General features: G+C 44.5%; 5 protein-coding genes across 7 annotated transcripts; 4 read left to right on the top strand and 1 right to left on the bottom strand.

Annotated features, from left to right (window-relative positions):
- The first annotated feature begins 949 nt into the window (after positions 1 to 949).
- On the top strand, positions 950 to 4,323 carry tpst2 (tyrosylprotein sulfotransferase 2). The gene is made up of 9 exons (XM_084693488.1): positions 950 to 973; positions 1,636 to 1,776; positions 1,995 to 2,080; positions 2,191 to 2,436; positions 2,909 to 3,065; positions 3,195 to 3,355; positions 3,459 to 3,657; positions 3,769 to 3,819; positions 3,992 to 4,323. Exons 2-9 carry the CDS (start codon positions 1,660 to 1,662, stop codon positions 4,016 to 4,018), a joined length of 1,044 nt encoding a protein of 347 aa, XP_084549614.1. The 5' UTR covers positions 950 to 973; positions 1,636 to 1,659; the 3' UTR covers positions 4,019 to 4,323.
- Positions 4,324 to 4,392: 69 nt separating this feature from the next.
- Positions 4,393 to 6,692, top strand: ubc (ubiquitin C). The gene is made up of 2 exons (XM_084693487.1): positions 4,393 to 4,524; positions 5,177 to 6,692. Exon 2 carries the CDS (start codon positions 5,182 to 5,184, stop codon positions 6,553 to 6,555), a length of 1,374 nt encoding a protein of 457 aa, XP_084549613.1. The 5' UTR covers positions 4,393 to 4,524; positions 5,177 to 5,181; the 3' UTR covers positions 6,556 to 6,692.
- Positions 6,693 to 7,049: 357 nt separating this feature from the next.
- Positions 7,050 to 14,737, bottom strand: lmbrd2b (LMBR1 domain containing 2b). Of its 2 annotated transcripts, none has more exons than XM_084693486.1 (18): positions 14,604 to 14,737; positions 13,378 to 13,583; positions 13,170 to 13,282; positions 12,959 to 13,057; positions 12,605 to 12,772; positions 12,165 to 12,375; positions 11,889 to 11,963; positions 11,656 to 11,769; positions 11,364 to 11,547; positions 11,046 to 11,227; positions 10,769 to 10,902; positions 10,529 to 10,634; positions 10,276 to 10,373; positions 10,039 to 10,142; positions 9,882 to 9,928; positions 9,664 to 9,784; positions 9,453 to 9,576; positions 7,050 to 8,971 (listed from the first exon to the last, which is right to left on the bottom strand). In XM_084693486.1, the coding sequence occupies exons 2-18, from the start codon at positions 13,549 to 13,551 to the stop codon at positions 8,908 to 8,910; spliced, it is 2,118 nt and encodes a 705-aa protein (XP_084549612.1). In that variant the 5' UTR covers positions 13,552 to 13,583; positions 14,604 to 14,737; the 3' UTR covers positions 7,050 to 8,907. The 2 variants fall into 2 exon arrangements, with proteins under 2 accessions (XP_084549612.1, XP_084549611.1); XM_084693485.1 differs by having other exon boundaries at positions 14,600 to 14,736.
- Positions 14,738 to 15,952: 1,215 nt separating this feature from the next.
- ppp1r3b (protein phosphatase 1, regulatory subunit 3B) lies at positions 15,953 to 17,972 on the top strand. The gene is made up of 2 exons (XM_084693915.1): positions 15,953 to 16,178; positions 16,433 to 17,972. Exons 1-2 carry the CDS (start codon positions 16,156 to 16,158, stop codon positions 17,310 to 17,312), a joined length of 903 nt encoding a protein of 300 aa, XP_084550041.1. The 5' UTR covers positions 15,953 to 16,155; the 3' UTR covers positions 17,313 to 17,972.
- A 785-nt stretch (positions 17,973 to 18,757) lies between these two features.
- Positions 18,758 to 21,727, top strand: eri1 (exoribonuclease 1). Of its 2 annotated transcripts, none has more exons than XM_084693820.1 (7): positions 18,758 to 19,286; positions 19,554 to 19,729; positions 19,833 to 20,049; positions 20,161 to 20,244; positions 20,346 to 20,455; positions 20,616 to 20,730; positions 20,900 to 21,727. In XM_084693820.1, exons 1-7 carry the CDS (start codon positions 19,158 to 19,160, stop codon positions 21,140 to 21,142), a joined length of 1,074 nt encoding a protein of 357 aa, XP_084549946.1. In that variant the 5' UTR covers positions 18,758 to 19,157; the 3' UTR covers positions 21,143 to 21,727. The 2 variants fall into 2 exon arrangements, with proteins under 2 accessions (XP_084549946.1, XP_084549945.1); XM_084693819.1 differs by having other exon boundaries at positions 18,759 to 19,286; positions 19,551 to 19,729.
- The last annotated feature ends 453 nt before the right edge of the window (positions 21,728 to 22,180 follow it).

Raw genomic sequence — 22,180 nt, 5'->3', positions numbered from 1 at the left:
CCAGTATGCATGTTTACAGGGGGTCCCAACAACCATTTGTCTCTTCTCTTTCAATAGAAATGAGAAATCTGGAGGCTTTTATATTAGTTCTTTTGCTTGAGAAAGAAATGCCAGAGGTCGACAAGATAAGAAGGAAGGATACAGTTTAAGTAACTACGTTTTGGGTTTGTAATAAGACCTTAATTGATGAGTCAGCAGGAACATGTATCGGTGTTGCTGATTTGAGATACAACATCACTGTGTAAAGTACCTGAAGATTTTCTTTTTAAACATCACATATGAGGAAGACTGTGGTGCACTTGTGTGTCGTGTTCTTGTTTTCTGAGGCTCTTCTGTACCCTAAAGCCTTTAGGATAATAGTTTAAACCTGCATGGTCATTGCTCACCTTGACTTCAAAACATAGTTCAGTACATTGTTCCAAAACAGAATTCCTTCTATGAACGTCACGAGAGATCACGCGTGTCATTGTGTGTACACGTGTGCCAAAAGACACACGGTAATAGACTTATCTGGACTTCGCCCAACCTCTCGCCAACAGTGAAACAGGTGACTCATGTGAACTATTCTGATCAGGTGTGGTAGTCCCACATTGTCCTTTAACCAGAACATTCCATGTTTTTGAGTTTCAGAGAACAGAGCAGGTTTGGGTGCATGCCCCAGGACTGGGCTTGTTCATGACACACACACAACTGTTACAGCGTGTTTTGAAGGCTTAGGATCATTTCGCTAGAGCAGAAACACTTGTCTCCAAAATATTGGAACTGCCTGGGTTAATTCTATACATAACAAGGAAATATTTCATCCTACTCTCCATATAACAAACGTGATCTCATTCAGATCATGATTCAGATTACAGAGTACTTCCCTTTTTGAACGCCCTCCTCTGTGGCCACAGACTTCTTTTACACTTTGTGCTGTTTCCCTGCCTCATTCAGTAGTTACCATTTCTACTTCCCCTTCCTGTTCTATAAGGTAGATCAAACATATAACTCTTTGCACATTAGAATTTATATGTGTATTTAATTGCATATGTGTTTAACTCATACATGTACTGATGTGGCAATGTTTCACTTTGTTCATTTCCATTAACCTTTCAAGCTTGTCTTACTTCCTACCTACTCTTTTCTCTGTCTATCTTCTTGCTCCACCATGTCTTTTTGTCTTGCTGCAGGTTTGCGTTCAGCAAACCCTTTTTTTCTGTTCCTGCCTGTATGTTCCGTCTTTTCTAAGCCTGATTTGAAGCTACAATTCTGTCGTTCAAATGTTGAAATGTAAGGTAAATATATTTGATTACAATAGTAATAAAGTATGAGTTCAATCGTGTCAAGCAGCATAACATATACTGTCAGAAGCACATGGGCTGTTCGCATCAAACGTCGTGCTGCAGTATGATCCGATACAATTTGTGAATATAAAAATACAATTAGTAATAAAGTTAAATCATCTGTCTACTGAACATAAACATGCAGCAAGTGACATTACAATACAGGCCGGTACATGGACGGACAGCTACAGTATAGGAGTGGTTGTAAATTCCAGTGCATTGACAGGGGAACAACAACAGGGAACCAGACGGACAAGTTTATTCAAAGAAGGTTTCCAGATCCAGTAAGTGTATTTCTCTGTGCGTTCAGGCAGCTGAATATGAAGAGGAAGTGATGCGGGTGTCTCCACGGCAGTGGCTGCTGATCCTGCTGACGCTGTGTGGACTCTACACTCTGTCCCAGTTCTTTCGCATGGTTCTACCCTGCCACTCGGAAAAGCCTGTTGTCTCGGTATATTTATCTACAGTAGCAAACATACTTGTTGTTCCCCTCGATACAATTCCAAATACCTCAGTCAGAAAACGTTTTACATGACAAGCACAACATGTGTCTGCTTCACAACACACTGCATGACACCCTCCTACACACAGTGGATATTGGACGAGTGAGCGTGTTGAAAAGACAATGCAAAGAGAGCAAGTGGAAATGGGTGATGTTTTATGTGCCAGGTGGTGGTTCACGGCCAGAGAGTAGGGGCTAACACCTCCCTGGTGTTTGTGGGCGGGGTGCCTCGCTCTGGGACCACCCTGATGAGGTAAGCGAGAAGAAGGGGAAGGAAGGCCAACATTCTGCTGCTCCCTCCCTCCATCCCCTGCGTTCATTTCCATCCTTTTTTCTGTTGATATTTGGGTCTTTTTTTTTTAGGGTGATGCTGGATGCCCACCCAGGGGTGCGATGCGGGGAAGAAACCCGGGTGGTACCCAGAATGCTATCTCAGAGGAACACATGGGCTCGTGAAGAGATGGGGGTCAGCATGGAGGTCTTGGACCGAGCAGTCACAGCCTTCCTGCTGGGGGTCATTGCTGGACACGGAGAACCAGCTCCACTACTTTGCAATAAAGACCCATTCAGTCTAAAGAGTACACTGTACCTTGCCAAAATCTTCCCCAAGTAGGCTATCCCAGACCCTTTTTTATTTATGTTTACCACTTTTAATTGTTGTACACGCACGCACATCACATCCAATACAAAAGACAGGCCCAGGGCATGCGAGGGGAAACTACAATGTTAAAGAGTTCCTCAGAAGGTTCCAGAGACCGTGCCAAAGCTCAATATCCTGGTTGCTCAAGAGATAACTTATCAACTTCTCTTAACGAGTGTCCCTTTGCAAGGGTGAAACAGTAAGCCGGGGGGAACCCTTTGTTCACTCTATGCCGTTTCAGATGAAATGCATGAGTGGGACTCTGAATTGATTGAGTTTCTCATACACTGTCATCATCTCTCTCCATCCCCCACCTTACGCACGCGTGCAGAGCGACATCAGTTCTCCCTTGTTCTCTTGTTCCTCTTCCCTGCGTCTTCACGTCTTCTCTTTGACGTCTGCCCTCCTTTCTCTACCACTTTGTCTCTGTTTCCCCCGCAGCTCCAAATTTCTACTGATGCTGAGAGACGGAAGAGCCTCCGTGCACTCCATGATCTCACGTCACGTGACCATCGGTGGCTTTGACCTCTCCAGTTACAGGGACTGTCTGGAAAAGTGGAGCCGGAACACAAACAGCATGCTGGCCCAGTGTACACAGGTTGTATTTCTGTGTGTGTGTGTGTGTGTGTGTGTGTGTGTTTGTATGCACCAATAAAGCCCCTGTATTCCTAACACATCTTTATTTTTGTTGACATGTTGTTGTGTGTGTGTGTGTGTGTGTGTGTAGGTGGGTAGTGAGCGGTGCATGGCTGTGAAGTATGAGCAGCTGGTACTACAGCCACGCACCACATTAAAGAAGGTTCTGGCTTTCCTGGGCCAACCATGGCACGAGGCAGTGCTTCACCACGAAGACAAGATCGGACAACCAGGCGGACCCTCGCTGTCTCGGTGTGTGTTGCGCCCGCATCCGAACGGAATTCAGAGGGAGGACAGGTGAAGATTGTGTCCAAATGCTGGATGCCATGTTAGAGCCGTGTGAAATGCTTTTCAGAACGGAACGCTCCACAGATCAGGTGATAAGGCCTGTCAACCTGGATGCCTTGTCCCGCTGGGTGGATTACATACCCCCTGATGTAAAGAGAGACATGGAGGTTATAGCACCAATGCTTCGAAAGCTAGGCTATGACCCGATGGCCAATCCCCCTCACTATGGACATCCAGATCCCCAAGTCCTTAATAATACACAAAGGGTATGTGTATGAACACATTCTGTGCTATATTTGTCTTAATCTCACTTTAGAATTAGATTTGCAGTTTCTCCCGTATACACACAGAGCCTTTTTGATGTCCACTTTTATTAGGTACACCTTGGGGACTATAGGACTCCTGTGCATCTAAAAGTAAAGTCCCTGGTGAGTATTACAGAAACATGCTTTTAGAGATTGTTTTTTAGCCACAATTGCTCAAAAATATTTTATAATCATATCTATAGTAAACTGGTTTTGTAGTTTAGTAGGCTCCCTACACTACGAACTGCACCTAAATGTGTATATCTAACCAATTCTCTCTTACAACAATGCACAGGCATCTTTCGATAAAGATGGGCATTGAGGAACGGTGCATCACTATGCCACATCAGTTTTGCCACAAAGAAGGATACAAAGGAAGTATATCGGTTTCAAGAAGGTGCTAGATTTATAGTCGAATCGACAGCGCATTGTGCGTAATAAGAAATGACTTCATATGAATAAGCTTTATGTTGCTAAAGAACGCCGACTCACATTTTTTCCCAAATATGTCTTCCTCCGCCAACCGAGCAACTGTATGGCACCGTTCTTGAACAACTATCTAAAAATAAGCCAAATAAAATGCTGAACCATATATTGTTATTATTTATTTATACCTTACTGCTGTCTTTGATGTTGAAATATGGGGGTCAAATTCAATTTCTATCGAAATCCGCAGTTTATAGTTCCACATGGGTGTAACAGCGGAGGGATAGGAACCAGTGAGGTATATATACCACAGCCCTTTGTTTTCGAAAACAGACTCGTTCACTGAAGACAGAAGAAGCCTGCCACACCACTGAAAGAGAAACCGGCGGAGAAAATTTACTTGTAAGTAGCTGAGGTAACATTGAATACGAACACAAGCCTGAAACAAATGTTGTGGACGTTGGACACATGTAATTTCGATAAAGTAAATCTATATACTTGACCTAAGCACTTCGAATTTGTGCTGCTAGGCGCGTAACTAGGGAGTCTTGACGGATAGAACTGAGCTACGATAAATACCCGAATGAATGTCTTCACCTCGACCTAATGAGTTTTTTATTTTCAGTAATTGTATTGGGACACTGGTTAAACGGCAATTAATTCGTTGGTTTGATTGAGGAAACAAATGGCTAACGTTAGCAGTAGTTAGCCTAGCTAATTGACCGACCTACGTTCGGTAATTTGCGGACTTATTACAAAATAGCTCTACTTTACAGATTTTAAAGCTTAAGGAAATGAGTATTGGAAGTTAGCCTTCGTTTTGTAACCCCCCTCCTAAGTTGTTATTCAAAATCGAAAGAACATTTGCCACATCTGCCATCTAGTAAACGCCAGTACTGGAATAGACAAAATGGCGAAACCCAGCTGACGACGTCAGCGGGTTTGTTGAAATTGGGAGGAGTTTAAGATAATACCTGACATGCAGTCGGCTTTCAAAATCAAATTAAAATAATGTGCGTTTTGAGTTAAATTTCCAACTTATTTCTTTTTCTAGTCAAGATGCAGATCTTTGTGAAGACCCTGACTGGCAAGACCATCACCTTGGAGGTTGAGCCAAGTGACACCATTGAGAACGTCAAGGCCAAGATCCAGGATAAGGAAGGCATCCCCCCAGACCAGCAGCGTCTGATCTTCGCAGGAAAGCAGCTGGAAGATGGCCGCACCCTCTCCGACTACAACATCCAGAAGGAGTCCACCCTTCACCTGGTGCTCCGCTTGAGGGGGGGCATGCAGATCTTCGTGAAGACCCTGACTGGCAAGACCATCACCCTGGAGGTTGAGCCAAGTGACACCATTGAGAACGTCAAGGCCAAGATCCAGGATAAGGAGGGCATCCCCCCAGACCAGCAGCGTCTGATCTTCGCCGGAAAGCAGCTGGAAGATGGCCGCACCCTCTCCGACTACAACATCCAGAAGGAGTCCACCCTTCACCTGGTGCTCCGCCTGAGGGGGGGCATGCAGATCTTCGTGAAGACCCTGACTGGCAAGACCATCACCCTGGAGGTTGAGCCTAGTGACACCATTGAGAACGTCAAGGCCAAGATCCAGGATAAGGAGGGCATCCCCCCAGACCAGCAGCGTCTGATCTTCGCCGGAAAGCAGCTGGAAGATGGCCGCACCCTCTCCGACTACAACATCCAGAAGGAGTCCACCCTTCACCTGGTGCTCCGCCTGAGGGGGGGCATGCAGATCTTCGTGAAGACCCTGACTGGCAAGACCATCACCCTGGAGGTTGAGCCAAGTGACACCATTGAGAACGTCAAGGCCAAGATCCAGGATAAGGAGGGCATCCCCCCAGACCAGCAGCGTCTGATCTTCGCCGGAAAGCAGCTGGAAGATGGCCGCACCCTCTCTGACTACAACATCCAGAAGGAGTCCACCCTTCACCTGGTGCTCCGCCTGAGGGGGGGCATGCAGATCTTCGTGAAGACCCTGACTGGCAAGACCATCACCCTGGAGGTTGAGCCAAGTGACACCATTGAGAACGTCAAGGCCAAGATCCAGGATAAGGAGGGCATCCCCCCAGACCAGCAGCGTCTGATCTTCGCCGGAAAGCAGCTGGAAGATGGCCGCACCCTCTCCGACTACAACATCCAGAAGGAGTCCACCCTTCACCTGGTGCTCCGCCTGAGGGGGGGCATGCAGATCTTCGTGAAGACCCTGACTGGCAAGACCATCACCCTGGAGGTTGAGCCAAGTGACACCATTGAGAACGTCAAGGCCAAGATCCAGGATAAGGAGGGCATCCCCCCAGACCAGCAGCGTCTGATCTTCGCCGGAAAGCAGCTGGAAGATGGCCGCACCCTCTCCGACTACAACATCCAGAAGGAGTCCACCCTTCACCTGGTGCTGCGTCTCCGTGGTGGCAACTAAGAAGCTCTGCTTTTAACGATGTCTCACCTCTTCCCTCCCCAATACCCTTTCCCCATATTATTCCATTCCCAATTCCTTCCAACTTCCCCTGAGCTTTCATTCCTTTAATATCAATAAAGTTGAAGCATTCCTGATAACTGTCTTTTCTTTCTTGCTAGTTTAAAAGTAATAATAATAAAATGGTTGGTATTTTATTTAAATAATAATACAAAATTGGTTGGCTTGCTAAGATGCTTGCCTATTTGTTTGTGAAACCTAGCCCTCAGTCGCAGTATAACGACCTACTCTATCGTCTGTAATGTATGAAATTGGGGCTCTTTATATTACAGGGGCTGCCTCAATAAATGTAATCCATGAATACAGAATTGTCTAGTATCATGGCTGTTTAAATATTGATTTATAGAATACTCATTGAATGATACCAAACTCTTCGTGAAAAGTAAAATTAGTCCTAGATCTAAATTCAGTGTAATTTCATCTCAAGCTCACAAACATTGTTTCATGACATTTTAATTGCACAAACACTGGTTTAGTCTACGTTAACTTACAAAATGTAATGCACAAACCACCAGGTTTAAATAAAACAATTCTAGCATCTTAATGCATGTACAGGGAAGGAAATATGGGTACATGGTCAAATCCATCAGCAGGTTATGAATGATTTGTAGTGCTATAGTAGGATTTATTTCATGATACTCGACTTCATATTCAAAACAACACATTTCAGAAGTATAATTGGGTATCGGCAGACTGAACAGTATCAAGATCAACAGATTGTTAAAGTAACATTGAAGTGAAATATATTAAAATAAATAACATTGTGTTGACATCTCTGAGCTACCTTCATTAAACCTGTGATACAAAAAAATCTAACAATATATACACACATCAGTGCATGATTGATGAAGACATGGAAAAAAGTGGAGAAAATGGAAAATTATTATTTACAGCTTAGATCGTTTCAGATCATTCTTCACCGCGTTCAAAAAACGTGCATCATGCCACCGACAGTTATTAATTATAGGCCTCCTTGTTATACATCGTAACCTCTAAATTATCTTTCAAGTACAAAGTCTACCAGGTCCTCCATCTTGACATACGACTCAGTTGTACTTCCTTGATAGCGAATCAGGTGACCTAATTTACCAAACCTGCCAGCAGGATCTTTCGACCAATGTAAATATTGTATGTAACACATTTCAAGGTCACTTTTTTTGAAGTCGAACATGCACACAAATAAAGGTTACAGTGGGTGAGACACACATTTGCCATTTTCGTTTAAGCAGTCAAAAATATATACACTATGGCAGATAACGAAAATGGCACAAATGCAACCCAAAAGTCAAATTTGACATTTTCACCATAAATTCTCTGAAGCCTTGTCAGTGTGAAGCTGTCAGACAAACAAACTGAAAGAAGCTTTTAAACGAGATGGCAGATGTACACAGAAGATTTAACAACAAAACATTGTTTTTTTTTTTTGTTGTTTTTTTTTTTACACTTGACCTAATGATTCACTACTGGCCTTTGAGACAATATAGATGATACAGTAAATATCCACCATTGATTGACTATTTTCAGAATTAGCGGTAAATCCTTTCCGTATCAGAAATTGCCGCAGATAACTTATCTGTCGTTAGGCGCAGGAACAAATGGGATCCAAATCTTTGACAACTCAAGTTTGTATTTGGCTACTCTGTAACTGTCCATATGAACCACATTATCCAGGTCGAAATATGAAGTATTACTTGGTAGCAGCTTCATATACAGATCAAGGCAACTGTCCTTCCACATTTCAAATCTACAACTTGTCAATCAAAACCATACATGGAATCTAATACTAACAAACATATATTTCCAACATTTCTATATATTAATTTAACTGCAGAGTATCTGATCATCTGGGAATAAAATGAGAAAATCCTCTCGCTTTCTCTATACATCACAACTTTTGACTCCACAAAGATCCTTCATTAGACGTAACATCCTCGTCATTCCAGTCATGTCCAAAAAATCTGGGATGACGACCACAGTGGTGAGGACATGTATGGGAGATGTGTACCCTTCATGACACAGTGGTCTGGCACAAGATAAGACCGCAATATCAAAACTGGGAATGTCTATCTACTACCACATGATGGGTACAGTAACTGGTTTCTGAAGAGGATCGGGAGAGGAGATTCAGGTTAGGTGTCATGCCAACAATGAGAGAAACACAGATGGCGCTCTACATTCAGAGAGTTTGGGTGAGAAAATCGATTTCCAGCGGTATTTGCAAAACGGTTGCGTAAAGGATCAAAACGGATGTGCATGTCTGCTTCTGCTTCTCCGACTTTGACCGCCGCTCCATACTCAGACGTCGTCGAAGATCTTGCTCCGAGATGACGACATGGACAGGTATCTGCCCCCTGCATGTCTGACAGAGCACAGCACACCAGTACAGAACATTACTATTTAGTTAAACACAAAACCTCCTCTGTGTGTGTGTGTATATATATTTCATTAAGGTTTTAGCCAAAGCAACGTACAAGATAGATTTGAACCTGCAATCTCTTTTTTTCTATATATTTGGTCTTGTATGGCTTTATTGGACAAATGATAGTTACAGAGAGACAGGAAATGTATGGGATAGAGAAGGGAAGACATGCAGAAACTGCCCGAGCTGGAATCGAACCCGGGCACGCTGGGTAGGGCCTATGGTACGCGCTCCACCCGGTGAGTCGCCCCAACCTGAGATCTCTTGATTTGCAGTCAAGTGCTTGGAACACTGCGCTAAAGTCATCCGATGCGATGCAAGCGTTTTCCACATTTCAAATTGCATTCATTCGGCGGACACTTTCATCCGGAAGACCGAGGACCAGAAGTGCACGGCTGGAACACAGAGGAGGACGTCCTACCTGGTATCAGACTCCAGAGGGTCGTCTGTGAGCGTCTCTGCATTGAAGTCCAAGGGCTCGGCGTCCTGGAGAAGCTCGATGCAGTCTCTCTCGGGCCGGCCGCCCGTTCGAGTGTATTTTGCCTCTGCGAAACCAAACAGCGAGACGGCTCGAGTGACAATGTCAGCCAACACCTGAAGGTTACAGTCAGGATTACGGGATCTCCACTCACGCCTGTTGGTGTTGGCGCCAACGGTGTCGGAGTAGGTGCCGGTTTCCTTCATTTCAGCGTGGCTGCTCCTATTCCGAGTGGCGTGGTCTTCCCTCTGGTTACCGTAGCGCTCTTTCCACTCCTAAGACACATACACACACACAACGGTCACGCGCGATGTACTAGCGGATGGATTTGACCGGGCCATCACCTCGACAACAAGGAAACAAGGAGCTCACTTTACGGCGATTCTCTCCATCTTCGATCCTTTGCCGCTTTCTTTTCTCTGTCGAGGACAAAGGACAGCCGTTAGAAACATGGCTTTCAGTTGGAAATTTCAGCCGACGTTGAAATTCCACCATCGCGTTATCAAAAGGGGGAAGGGCGGGGTCAAACCTCTTCGGATCAGCTCCTTGCCCTCGTCGATGAGGTCGGACGTCAGTTCGTTGTCCCCCATAAACTGTTGGAATCCCAGGAGGTTCAGGCAGCGGGTCCCCAGGCTGGGTGGGACGCAGCAACAAACACACTCTCGTCAGGAAACCCCCAATGCAATCCCCCAAACATGCTCGCACCTATTCCGTCCCTGGACAAGTGACCCCCCCCCCCCCCCCCCAAAAAAAAAGCAGCACTCACCTGAAGTAGGTGGCAATACAGAGGAGCAATATCAGCATGGGGTAGTAGATGTAGAAGCCGTTAGCAATGAACGAGAGCACGCGCATGGAGCCCATGATCTGTGGACGACACAAACATGCGGTCACGCTGCGTGGACGAGCCCACGGAAACCGACCGACGTCTGTCGGCAAAGGCTTGACGGGATTGGCCGGGGTGTCTGTGTGGTTTGAACCGGCATGACGAGGCCAGGCGGCGAGCGGGCGAGGACGCTTACGGAGGTGTAGGCCGTCTGCTCCTTCTTCTGGTGGGAGATGGCAGAGTCCATGTGGATGAGACCCAGGAAGTTCAGGCACAGGGGAGGGGTCAGGCGGCAGAAGAGCCTGCGGAACGACAACAACAGCCCTCAACTATTCAGATCATACACTGACCACTAAACACCCTTGTCTCTCTTCTCGACGAGACACTCCCCCGGTCCGGTCCCACCCCCCAACCTGGCTCCCAGCCGGCTACTCACATGCCACTGAACTGCAGGCTGTACGCGTCAGTCTGGTGGTGCGAGGCCAGGTAGTAGTAGTTGAACACTCGGATGCGGAACACGGTGGAATACACGCACGTGCACAAGAAGAATATGGTGATGAAGCACGCCATCTGGTGGACAGAAAGCGACAGCGTCAGGTCAACAGAAGCCTCGTGGGCATTGTAGTCCAACGACGCGAGCAATGGAAACGTGACACCTGTGTTGATCCTTGTGACGGGGGGGCTACTCCTCCTCGACGCGTCAGGGCTCTCACCTCGATGTAAAGGTAGTTGTATTCTCTCTCGGCCAGCTGGATGAAGACGGCGAACAGGGAGAGGACGGGCCGGGTGCTGAAGAAGGTGCATTCGGACCACACCACGGCCACCGAGAACAGGGACAGCGTGACGGACAGCAAGCGGTAGAACCACTGCTTCAGCAAGCACTCCCAGTACCATTCTGGGGAGGGCAGGGAGACACGCGCAGACTCAGAGACCGCAAAAGGGAGAGCACACAAGAAGATACACAGACGTGAGTCCTGAGCCGGGGGGACACAGACGGACTCGAGGAAGAGACGGCACCACACAGGACTGACCTACGGTTGGGGTGTACAGGTATCGGCCAAACCAGCCCAGGGGCTCGGAGGAGGGGAAGCTGTGGACAAACACGTGGACCGTGCTGGTCTCGTTCTTGGCCACGTCCTCCAGGTGGACGGCCTGCTGCAGGAGGATCTGCCACTGGACTCGAGTCCGGTTGTGCCTCTGTACTGCGTAGATCACCTGACACCCCCAACAACGCACACATAAACACAAAGTTCCATTTCTCTTTAGTCAGGGCCCCAGTATTTTTGCATTGGACATGGACCTAAGCCGTCGTCGACATCCCACCTGTTTGTGCAGCTTCACCAGGCTCTTCTCGCTGGGATAGGTGTTCTGTTTGTCATCAAAGTCCTCGTAGTCGTCCATGTTCCTGCCCATCTTCTCCTGGTACTCCACGGGACACTGGTGCAGAACACGCTCCCAGTTAGATTCCACCGACTTGAGATCATTTCGAGCAAAATGAGGGACGGCAGAGTCCGCCGTCGACTCGTGGTTTTGTGCGTGGAACACTTGCTGCTCACCTTCTTCAGGATGGTATTGATGCACTCCCTCAGAGGGTGGTTGTACTTGATGGCTTCACTTAGCTTCCTCACTTCCTAGGGTGGAAACACAGCCGAGAAAGGAGTTGAGTTGGGAGGATGTTTGTCTGGGTGTATCGACCAATCGATACCATTTAAGGTCATCGAATGGAATTCAGGGCCTCTCAGTCACATCTCCTCTATGTTAAAGAATAAAGCATAGGCCTCGAAGCAGCGCTGCGAAGAGCCCGCTAGCGAGTCCCAAAAATTCCATCTCACCTCCATGACGTCCTCCAGGTTCTCCTCCGCGTCCGCCTTCTCCGTCATCAGCTTGGCCGCCTTGAAGTAGGTCTTGATGAGCAGGTGCCCCCGCCGCGACGCGTTCCAATAGGAGCGCGGGATCTCCACCAGGCCGTAGCCCAGCAACAGCACCAGCAGGAAGAGGCCCCAGGTGTTAGCCGCCGTGATGCCTATCGTCTGCAGCTCATACCTGACGGCGGGAGCGGGGGGGATAGACAAACAGGGCCGGGGGGGGGGGGGGGGGCAAAACACAGATTCAGGCCTCGTCGAAGCTATTCGTGGCGGTCAGAAGGGGATTTACAGGGAAGCGGGTCACGTTCATAATCCTCCTCTTTACTCCTTTTCGAAGACCCACTGGGTTCCGCACGTGCAACGCTAAAGCAGGCCGTTAGGTTGGCGGTGCCGCGTGAAGCGCTCACCAGGAGAGACGCCACTTGGGGTGAATGGCCACGTAGATGAGCAGCGAGCCGAAGATGAGCAGATAGGTGCCGTAGTAGATGGCGTTCTCGATCAGAGCCGTCTTGATCTTTCCGGCAATGGAGAAGCCACCGGAACGGGCATACGACTGCATGAAGGGCAGCAGCAGCCTGAACACGCACACACACACACGAACACACACACGCATACACACAAGCACAGAGAACGAGCCACGGGTGATGGAGACGTTGTATGACGTTGTCATCGAAACGTTTCACGGGAGAGAAGGGCCTGGTGCATTTGATGGACTGACAGGATTGGAGCAGCACCGATAGTGGAGATGATGCAGTACTTACCAGGTAAGACACTGAGATGTCCAATACACCACCCTCCAAAATACTGGCATGATGCCATCAGGAATGTAGCTCCATGGTTTATAACACACCCTTGGAACACTGTTTGGAAAAAAAGCAAACGATATTTTACATGTTGGTGCAAAAGGTTTCCTAAAGAAATTCCCAATGGACATGAAAAGTCTCTATAAAAGTGGCACCCGGAAACGCCAACCTTTTTGTGGGTGTAACGGTCGAGTTTCCTGTCGTTTGATTGGACAGCACAGGGTTCACCGAAGCAGCAGGGGTGTGGTCTTCGTGATCTATCTTGCACTGCTTATAGATGGTCTGTAAGAGCAAAATGTGCGCACATGCACAGCCATTAGGGAATATGCATTCCATTACGAAGAAGTGTGTGTGTGTGTGTGTGTGTGTACACTCACAGTGCTGACGTCCAGTGGAAGGATGAAGACGATGAGAAAGCACAGATACCAGGCCAGCAGAGTGCCAAACAGCACCATGCGCTGCTGCTTCCGGAAGTCACCATACCGATGCAGCAGGAACAAGGCCAGGAAAAACACCACCACGATCTCAATGCCTAGCGCTGCCCCACTCATCCTGCCTCTTTCCCCACCAGCCACACCAGTCACTGACGAGAGAGAAAAAGCTGGGAATCAATTCCAATTGAACGCTACAGATGCATTCTTCAACCGCCACGCCCACTCTCCTCCCCCCTCTGTCAATTACTTAGTAATGAGGTTATTTTCACAGAGCTTCCAAAGATGTGTCTGACCCTATTCAACCAAATGTCTGTTGATCTGAGTCTCTTTTGTTGTCTTCCTCTGGGGCATGATGATGATCCGAACATTCTGCTCTACTTCAACTCAGCACAACAACTGAATAAGGTGTAAATAGATGTTGAATATGACTTCACACCATCCTCTATGTATACTATATAACAATGTAATGTTTGCTTTACTTTTCAATTAATATAAGGTAACTATATCAGTATTTGAATCTTAGTTGAGGGGTTCATTAAGAATGTATGGAAGCCTGTACATTTGAAACAGGATTTTATCATAGCTCCAACTAGAGATATTGTATTTAAAGAAACGAATCATTTGCTCTGCTTAATCAAAATACAATGAAGTGGGAATTGGCTACTTATAGATTGAATATTGATCAAACAGAGCCTTGAAATTTGAGTCGCAGGTCCGAGACAACCCAGGCCCTAGAAAACCCAGCACAAACAATAAAATGTCTAGGCGTAACCATTGCTTACCAAAACATTCAGAGCATTTAGCTGTTTTGATTACGTTAGCTGGATACCAAGTTAGCTTAGGAGGCTAATTAACAATACATCAACAGCACTTAGTAAAAACAGTAATACATGTATATAACGCATCATATAGCTATCAAGCTAAATGCACTACACAATCAATATTATGTTCAATGTTTGATAATAGGACAGCAGTGCTAGTGCTAGCTAGCTAGGCTACAACTAAACGTCGCTACGTAGCCTACTGCAATGTACTGCTAGCACTCTATAGCTACCTTGAGCTAACTTTAGCATTTTTGACAGGTCGGTTATTGAGTTATCCAACTAGCAAGGATCACACACCACTGTTGGCAGTGGAAATATCACAGTCGTATAAGTTGTCTTACCTACGTTCTTTTAAAACACGATAGAATCAAGCACTCCTCGACTAGCTAAATTGTATTTTTCGCTTGGATGTTTGTAAAATACACCCAAAGAAAAGCTGTCGTGGAAGGATTGTCGTCACATCCTGTTCCTGGGTATTTCCCTGAACGTGTGCTGTTGACTGGGACCAATGCACAAGGTAAATGCGTATCAAATCAGGGATATTAATAAACAAAGACATACAGGACATGTATCGCCTGCCTCATTGTACTTGTGATGTTTTGACTTCCAATATAATCTGTCCTCCCTCTGTCATTATATCACATGAATAATACATCCAGGTGTTACAAAGTTGCCAGCAGGGAAATCAATTAAGTAATGTGTATCAGTCAGTACAAAACATAATAATAAACAAGTAGTACAGTTTCTATTTTGAGCTTGGAACCAGTTCACAGTCCAGATACTGAACATCGGCTTGAACACAAACCTGACCCCACCTTTGAACTTCGTCGGGTTGTAAATAAGATGACATGAGTTCATATACTGCCAGTTCCCCTATCTGTTCAATAACAGTGTTACATTAGTGCAATGGTTCTGTCAAGGGCAACCATATGAAAGGAGCTTCTTGACAAAAATAGTAAACCATGATGGGAAAAATTGCATTGTTTATTTAATTGGATCCAGCAGCCCATTTCCAAAGGTATACGACTGATTGGACATAAGCAAAGAACTCCAATGTGACATTCACACAAAATGACACACAACGTTGTGATTATTGCTTTTATTTACAGTTGCAAAAAGAAAATAATAGGCCTTATAAGCCTACTTAATAAAAACACTCCCGTGTGCAACCCATGCATGGGTTAGATAGACCGTGGAGACATTTCCCTGAATGGACTCAAGAGGATGACTATCCAGATAAAAGACTGTTATTTCTTCTCATTCTCTATTTAACACATATTCTCTATGGTACCTTGTGGAGCTTTGTCTTTGACAAAGTGACCTTCTTAGACTTGAATTAGCACTAACTGTTGATAAAGCTAAATAAGCTAAGTCTTACTCACCTGTAAGCTTCTATGTGGTTAACATACATGACAGTAATTACTAGGCCATTAAGCTGTGACCTCAACTTTAAATCTGATGTTATGTAGTTGAGTTTGTGCTTGGCTTTTGCATTGTGAGTGAAAGCAATGTAAAATTACTATAAATATATTATACTTTTTTTTCTTCCAGATTCATAATGTTTTAGAAATCTCGTTTCCCTCATTATTTGACAATATGTGTCGTGAAGACAAAAGTGTAAATAACAACCAATTGGGTGGCGATTTATTGATCACTCTGCCACAACTTATTGTGATTGGCTACACGAATGTGTTCACGTGCTATCAGTGTGGTCCTTCAAACTGCGGCTTTTAGAACGCTTGATAGCGAATGTTGACTGCAGTCAGCAAATTTAACTTAACTGAAGAAACGATACACATGCTCAGTCCAAAGAGAACATTTACAAAAGGATAACATGATTAGATCAGCAGACTAAAGAAACGTGTCTACTAATTAGTCTAAATTTGAGTAATCCTACATGCTCCGAGCAAGCTATTCAAGGTAAGACTGCATTATTTTAGGTTGTTAATTTTAAATTGTTTTATATTATAAACTACAATTAAATGTATAAACGAGGCTTAACTTATGCTGCCTTGTCAAACATTACTCATGGGGATCGATATATTTTTAATTCATTCATTCATTCATTCAACCAAAGTTTAATTTCAGTTTGCATTTTGCGGATTTTAAGGATTGAGGTGTAACAAAACTTTGTTGATTCAGTGTTATTCTATGTTTTCCGATTCTATATTCAGCCCTTATCCCCAAAAGGCCATCATGCCAGTGGAGTTGTCGATATCGCTCTACCAGTCAAACGATGACTTCTGCTACAGGACTTCAAAATCTGTAAACCCCTGTCTGACGAGTTTGAACACGTGCCAGATAGTTGAACAACGTAAACATCCAAATGAAGGGGAAGCTCTTTATAAAAGACGTGGAAAATCCAAAAAGAATGTGTCTTTTGCAGACCACAAAGGACTTGCTCTCACCAAGGTGAAGATATTTTCAGAGTTCCATGACCCCATTGACATCCCACTTAACATTCAGGAGCTGCTTAACTCTGCACTAACATTATCTGAAAAAGAAGACAAACTAGTATTAGACTTTCCCCAGCCCTCTGCTGATTACTTACTTTTCCGCCAGCGTTTGGAAAGTGACCGTGTCTGTCTTGAGCAGTGCATGCTGAAGGAAAAAGCATTAGCAGGAACTGTGAAAGTCAAAAACCTGTCATTCGAAAAATCTGTGAAGGTAAGAGTGACCTTCGATACATGGAAAAGCTACACAGATGTGGAGTGTCTATATGTGAAGGACACCTACATGTGTTCAGATCGTGACACTTTTTGCTTTGACATCTTGTTGCCTGATCTTGTCAGGCCGCATGAGCACATTGAGTTTGCCATCTGTTATGAGGCCAACAGTCACACCTACTGGGACAGCAACCAACACCAGAACTACAGGATTATCTGGTCTTCCATGAAGACATATGATCAAAGGTGCCTTAGCAGTAGCCTGCAGACAAGTTACTCTCACTTGGGAATTCACTTTGATCGCTACGGAAGTCCTAGGTGCTCCCATGGACTTTTTCCTGAGTGGCCAAGTTATGCAGGGTATGAAATTATCGGCCCATACTACTAAATATGTGGTTTCATTAAACCATGTTCCAAGGAGTGACAATATGTTCTCTTCAAATGACAATGAACAACATCCTCAGGGTCCATGATAAAAACTAGACATTTAAAACACAGTTTTACAAACCAGTGCAACATCATATTAATCTGTGGTGAATGATTCCCCTTAGTGCAACGACACATTTAGGAAAGCAATCAAGTACAGGTTTTGAGGAGTATAGATGACACATTTTCTAATGAAATCATAGGTTACCATAGAACAATGTACTATATATTGACATTTTTATTATACTGTGAATAGAAGAGGTTGCAAACTCAAATGCAAATTATTAATTGTTTTTGTGAATTAGTTAATTCACACATTTGTTACGTTTTAGATGTTTTGTCAGAAGTTAGCATTTGTAAACAGAATGCGTTATGTTTTAAGTCATGCTTGCACACGAGACAATCCACTTAATGGGCAGCAATACTGTACACTTTGGACTTTGCCCATATTTCCTTATCTTTTTGTTAAATGTTGGTTTTAAAGGGACTCCTTTATTCACATGCAGTATTTTCATTGTATATATTACGAAGGATATGTTTGACGTACACTGAATTTAATATTTTTAAGAGTCATTCTCTTTTTATCAATGTTAAAGATGTTAAATAAAGACATTTCAAATCATTTGGTATTCTCTATGTATTGTTACTTTTTCACTCTGGAACTATTGTGATATAAAAAGCAGAGGTTCTTGCTTATGCCCAGTGCATGATAGACTGAGCAAAGTTCTTCCTGTCATGACCTAGATTTTGAGGCCATGTAGACTATCAAGCTGTACATTAACTCATAATATTGTTTGAAGAAGATATCACACACACTAAATGACCGCATCGAACTTTCACTGTTTACTTGTCCTTAGATGGCTATATTTTGTTGATACCACAAGTCATTTATTCACAAATAGTCATGCATGTTTCACTGACCATTTATAGTATTACTTTTAATTATAACCTGTTCAAACATGAAAGTCTGACCAAGTTAATAAACCTGGTTTATCCTGTCAACTGTGTGATATTGTAACATTGCATTCAAAACCCTCAGATGGAAAACTGAGCTGTAATAAAGGAGTGGACCTACTTTGTGATATGAGTAACATTACAAGTAAGGACAGACGTTTAGTCAACATGTCGCCAGCTGGAGTTACAGAGGATATGGGCTAAATGAAATAGGACACGAATGATCTTTGTTTACTTTCCCCATGGTTTATTTCAAACATATATCTGTAATGGAAATAAAAACTCTAGATGCCAGAGAAAGATGGGATTTCACTGAAATGTGTGGTTGATGACGGTTACCGAGATTAGTGGACGAGCACCTCATTAACGTTGGTAGCAAGAGTAAAGAGTTTTTATTTTTCTTTTTTTAAGTCTTCCACGTCCATAGGTGTCGCCATCGGTGTCGCTGATGCAGATAAGAACGAGTAAACGGAAATGACGACAGACTGTTTAGTAAACAGTTTTCAGCAAAGCAATATCAGTAGTTAGCAAACTAGTTTTATCACCCCTGTCAGGACGTCGGATTGAAGTTAACAAAATTGCAATTAAACCAGCACTTAATTAATACGAAGACCAGTCCATTCAACCGACAAGAAGGCCCTACTAGCCAGTCTTGCAGAGGTGGAGCTCATTGAATACCACGCGGGAAGAACGCGCGCACAGACACTTCCCCATACGTCACCTAGCTAGCAAACTACTGTATCTCAAATGTTAGCTAGTTAGTCAACGCTTCTAAAAAGAAACTACCACATTACCGTTCAGTACAGTTTTCACATGTTAACAAGCTAGCTAGTTTACAGTACCCGCCTCTAAAATGGAAGAACACAAAGAGAATATCCATGATGAGGTGTGTAATGTAAAGTTGCCATCGAATCCTGACGAAGAGGAAGATAACAAGGTTGGCCTTAGTACTAGGCTTTCTACTGTCACACTCACAGAAAAGGTATGTAACATGGGTTGTTTTATGATGCTAGTTACCAAATGCTCACAACTTGACATGCCACTAATACCTAGTTACTGCACTGTGTGTGTCTGGAGTGGACCATTCTTCTGCGAGCGCCAGAATAGCACAGTTATTCTTGAGTTTTTCTCCTGTGAGCTTCACCTCGAAGAGAATACCATGCCGTTATATTATATTTACGTTGCCATCGCTACGTCATAGATTGTTTGACTTGGTCACTGATTGGCTATTTTATATTTCTTCCAGCAGGACAAATCTTGCGCTAAAGCATGCCTTTCAAGTGAATCTATCCCTAAAACAGCTTCCACCAGCGGCGAGTTCAGTGATCCTGTTTACAAAGAGATAGCTCTTGCAAATGGACAAATCAACCGCATGAACCAGGACGAGCTACGATCCAAACTGGCAGCGTTGAAGCTGGATACAAGGTTGGTAAAAAAAAAAAAAAAAAAAAAAAAAAAGATACATAACGCTAAGCAAAGGAATCGTGCCTGTAAAACCTTCTGATTTATTTTATCTGCTCTACATTAGAGGTGTAAAAGATGTGCTGAGGAAGCGGTTGAAGAGCCACTATAAGAAGTTGAAGCTGATGCAGTCTGTTGCAGAGGGTGGATCCACGGACACATACTATGACTACATCTGCGTGGTTGACTTTGAGGCGACGTGTGAAGAGAGCAACCCCTTTGAATTCACTCATGAGATCATCGAGTTCCCAATAGTTTTGATCAACACTCACACACTTCAGATTGTGAGTGGGACCCACAATATGCCCTCCATTTCAAAGAGACATAGTTCTATACAAAGTCAGCGACGGGGGTGGGGCTGGTGTGTGATTTCTGTCCTTCCTCTCCTTCCACAGACGGACTCATTTCAGGAATATGTCAAGCCCGAAGTCAACTCACAGCTTTCAGACTTCTGTGTGAAATTGACAGGCATAACACAGGTAAGGTTGAGCGTAAAAAGTCCTTTCGAAGAACACGCTTTTACACGTTTAGTATGATGCAACGTGATCCTTGTTTTATTAAAATTGTACTTGTTAATCAGACAATGGTGGATGAGGCCGACACGTTCCCCAGTGTCTTGAAGAGAGTGGTGCAATGGCTTCAGGAGAGAGAGCTTGGCACCAAGTACAAGTACGCCATGCTGACAGATGGGTAAGACACAATCTTGGCTTGGTAGATCCTTGGCATTGGCAACGCTGATAAGGAATGGGCTACAGCTAGGTGAAGCTGCAAATGGTCAAACTTGACGGCAACTTGGCTCATGGGGGTGGTGTCGGAGAACTCGATGGATGTTCTAATGTTTGGATCTTAGGTCTTGGGACATGAGCAAATTCCTCAACATCCAGTGTCGTTTGAGCGGGATAAGATATCCACAGTTTGCAAGGAAGTGGATAAACATCCGAAAGTCATATGGAAACTTCTATAAGGTTTGTTTCAGCTGATAGGCAAATATCTCTCCAGATTGAAACAGGGAAATTTACAAAACCTTTCCCTTTTTTGATATATTTGTATTTTCACATGTTGACAAACACCTGAAATATCTGTCTGCAAGGTTAAATGGAAAAAAGACACTTCAACTGACCATTTCTCCCACAGGTCCCTCGCACCCAGACCAAGCTGAGCGTCATGCTGGAGAAACTCGGCCTGAAGTACGAGGGACGCCCTCACTCCGGCCTGGACGATTCTCGCAACATCGCCCGGATAGCTTTGCGCATGCTGCAGGACGGCTGTCAGTTGCGCGTGAACGAGCGTATACACGGAGGCCAGCTGCTGAACGTACCGAGCTCCGCCCCCGTGGAAGGCGCTCCGCCCCCACACAACCCCCGCAGACGCGATTAGTCACCTGACCCCCGTCTCCCCCCTCCCGAGACGTCCACACAGAGGCCTTGAAAACGAGACATCCTCTGCCTGTTATGCACCCCATGACTTGAAATCCCTTAACGCTGGCCATCGTAAAGTAACTGTAGTCTCATTTTGTTTTGAATCCTGGATCTTGTAGTTTGTGCTATCTTTGCTCTAGGAGCTCTATTACCGCAACAAATACTTTGCTGCTGCAGTCAGGTGCCAACGTCTGTTGCCTACTCAACGACAACACATGAACCGTAATCTTTTCCATCTTTGATTGTAAAACTTTTACTTAAATAGATTTTTCCATGTTCGTCACTTTGTCCATGTAGGATGTTTTTTCTTCCCCTCCCCGATTTTAATTGGAAATGAAACAGATATTTTTGTCATTGTATCGGTCAGTGCATCCGTCAGTGTATCTAATGGTGTGATAAACGAGGAAGAGTGTGCTGTGTCTTAACATTGTCTTTGTTGGTTTTATCCAGCAGTTTTATTTGCACAAGCGTACACACAGAATGAGCTGGCTTAAATGATATATTTTGTGTACCTAACGTGAATAAAGTCTTTAAAAAAATGCAATGTCCCCTGGTGAAATTGATACAAAATATATTTTCAGCTGCTACTTTGCAAATGGTGTCATATTCCATCACACGTGTAGTATGTTTCTCAGATGGGAGTGGTTTTGCACCAATTATTCAGAATCAAAGAGGTCCTTTATTTTAAGAAACCAAATATGTTTTACTTTTTGTTTTGGTCAACCCAAGTTGATCAAACCTGCATTTACATGTCTGCCCAATAGATGGAGACAGTCCTTTGATTTGACTGTCTGTTCAACGCCATCAGGTTTTGACAAGCTCTCTGGAGTTAACAACCTACCCAGGGGTGGTGTGGGGAAGTAGGGGGGGGGGGCAGTGCCCCTGTGGGCCCAACTTTGAACACCCTTGTGGCCCCCCTAAATGAAGAGTCTGAATAATTATAAACAAGACATACTCTTGCCTGTTAATGCCTGCAATGCAGTGAAGAAAATTATGA

This window comes from Hypomesus nipponensis, chromosome 27 (assembly GCF_054491055.1).
Source record: "Hypomesus nipponensis isolate SF chromosome 27, ASM5449105v1, whole genome shotgun sequence".
NCBI classification, from domain to species: Eukaryota; Metazoa; Chordata; class Actinopteri; order Osmeriformes; family Osmeridae; genus Hypomesus; species Hypomesus nipponensis.
Note: the sequence above shows the minus strand (reverse complement) of the source record. Positions and strands in the feature narration are given on the sequence as shown.

Excerpts from the sequence above, each read along its gene's own strand:
- tpst2 (XM_084693488.1), top strand. The coding sequence starts at position 1,660 with ATGCGGGTGTCTCCACGGCAGTGGCTGCTGATCCTGCTGACGCTGTGT. Across the intron at positions 2,081-2,190 it reads TCTGGGACCACCCTGATGAG|GGTGATGCTGGATGCCCACC; the intron begins GTAAGCGAGAAG and ends TTTTTTTTTTAG. Across the intron at positions 3,356-3,458 it reads GGCGGACCCTCGCTGTCTCG|AACGGAACGCTCCACAGATC; the intron begins GTGTGTGTTGCG and ends AATGCTTTTCAG.
- ubc (XM_084693487.1), top strand. The coding sequence starts at position 5,182 with ATGCAGATCTTTGTGAAGACCCTGACTGGCAAGACCATCACCTTGGAG.
- lmbrd2b (XM_084693486.1), bottom strand. The coding sequence starts at position 13,551 with ATGAGTGGGGCAGCGCTAGGCATTGAGATCGTGGTGGTGTTTTTCCTG. Across the intron at positions 12,376-12,604 it reads CCCAAGTGGCGTCTCTCCTG|GTATGAGCTGCAGACGATAG; the intron begins GTGAGCGCTTCA and ends TCCCGCCGTCAG. Across the intron at positions 9,785-9,881 it reads ATGGAGAGAATCGCCGTAAA|GAGTGGAAAGAGCGCTACGG; the intron begins GTGAGCTCCTTG and ends TATGTGTCTTAG.
- ppp1r3b (XM_084693915.1), top strand. The coding sequence starts at position 16,156 with ATGCTCCGAGCAAGCTATTCAAG. Across the intron at positions 16,179-16,432 it reads CTCCGAGCAAGCTATTCAAG|CCCTTATCCCCAAAAGGCCA; the intron begins GTAAGACTGCAT and ends TTCTATATTCAG.
- eri1 (XM_084693819.1), top strand. The coding sequence starts at position 19,158 with ATGGAAGAACACAAAGAGAATATCCATGATGAGGTGTGTAATGTAAAG. Across the intron at positions 19,287-19,550 it reads CTGTCACACTCACAGAAAAG|CAGGACAAATCTTGCGCTAA; the intron begins GTATGTAACATG and ends TATTTCTTCCAG. Across the intron at positions 20,731-20,899 it reads CATATGGAAACTTCTATAAG|GTCCCTCGCACCCAGACCAA; the intron begins GTTTGTTTCAGC and ends TTTCTCCCACAG.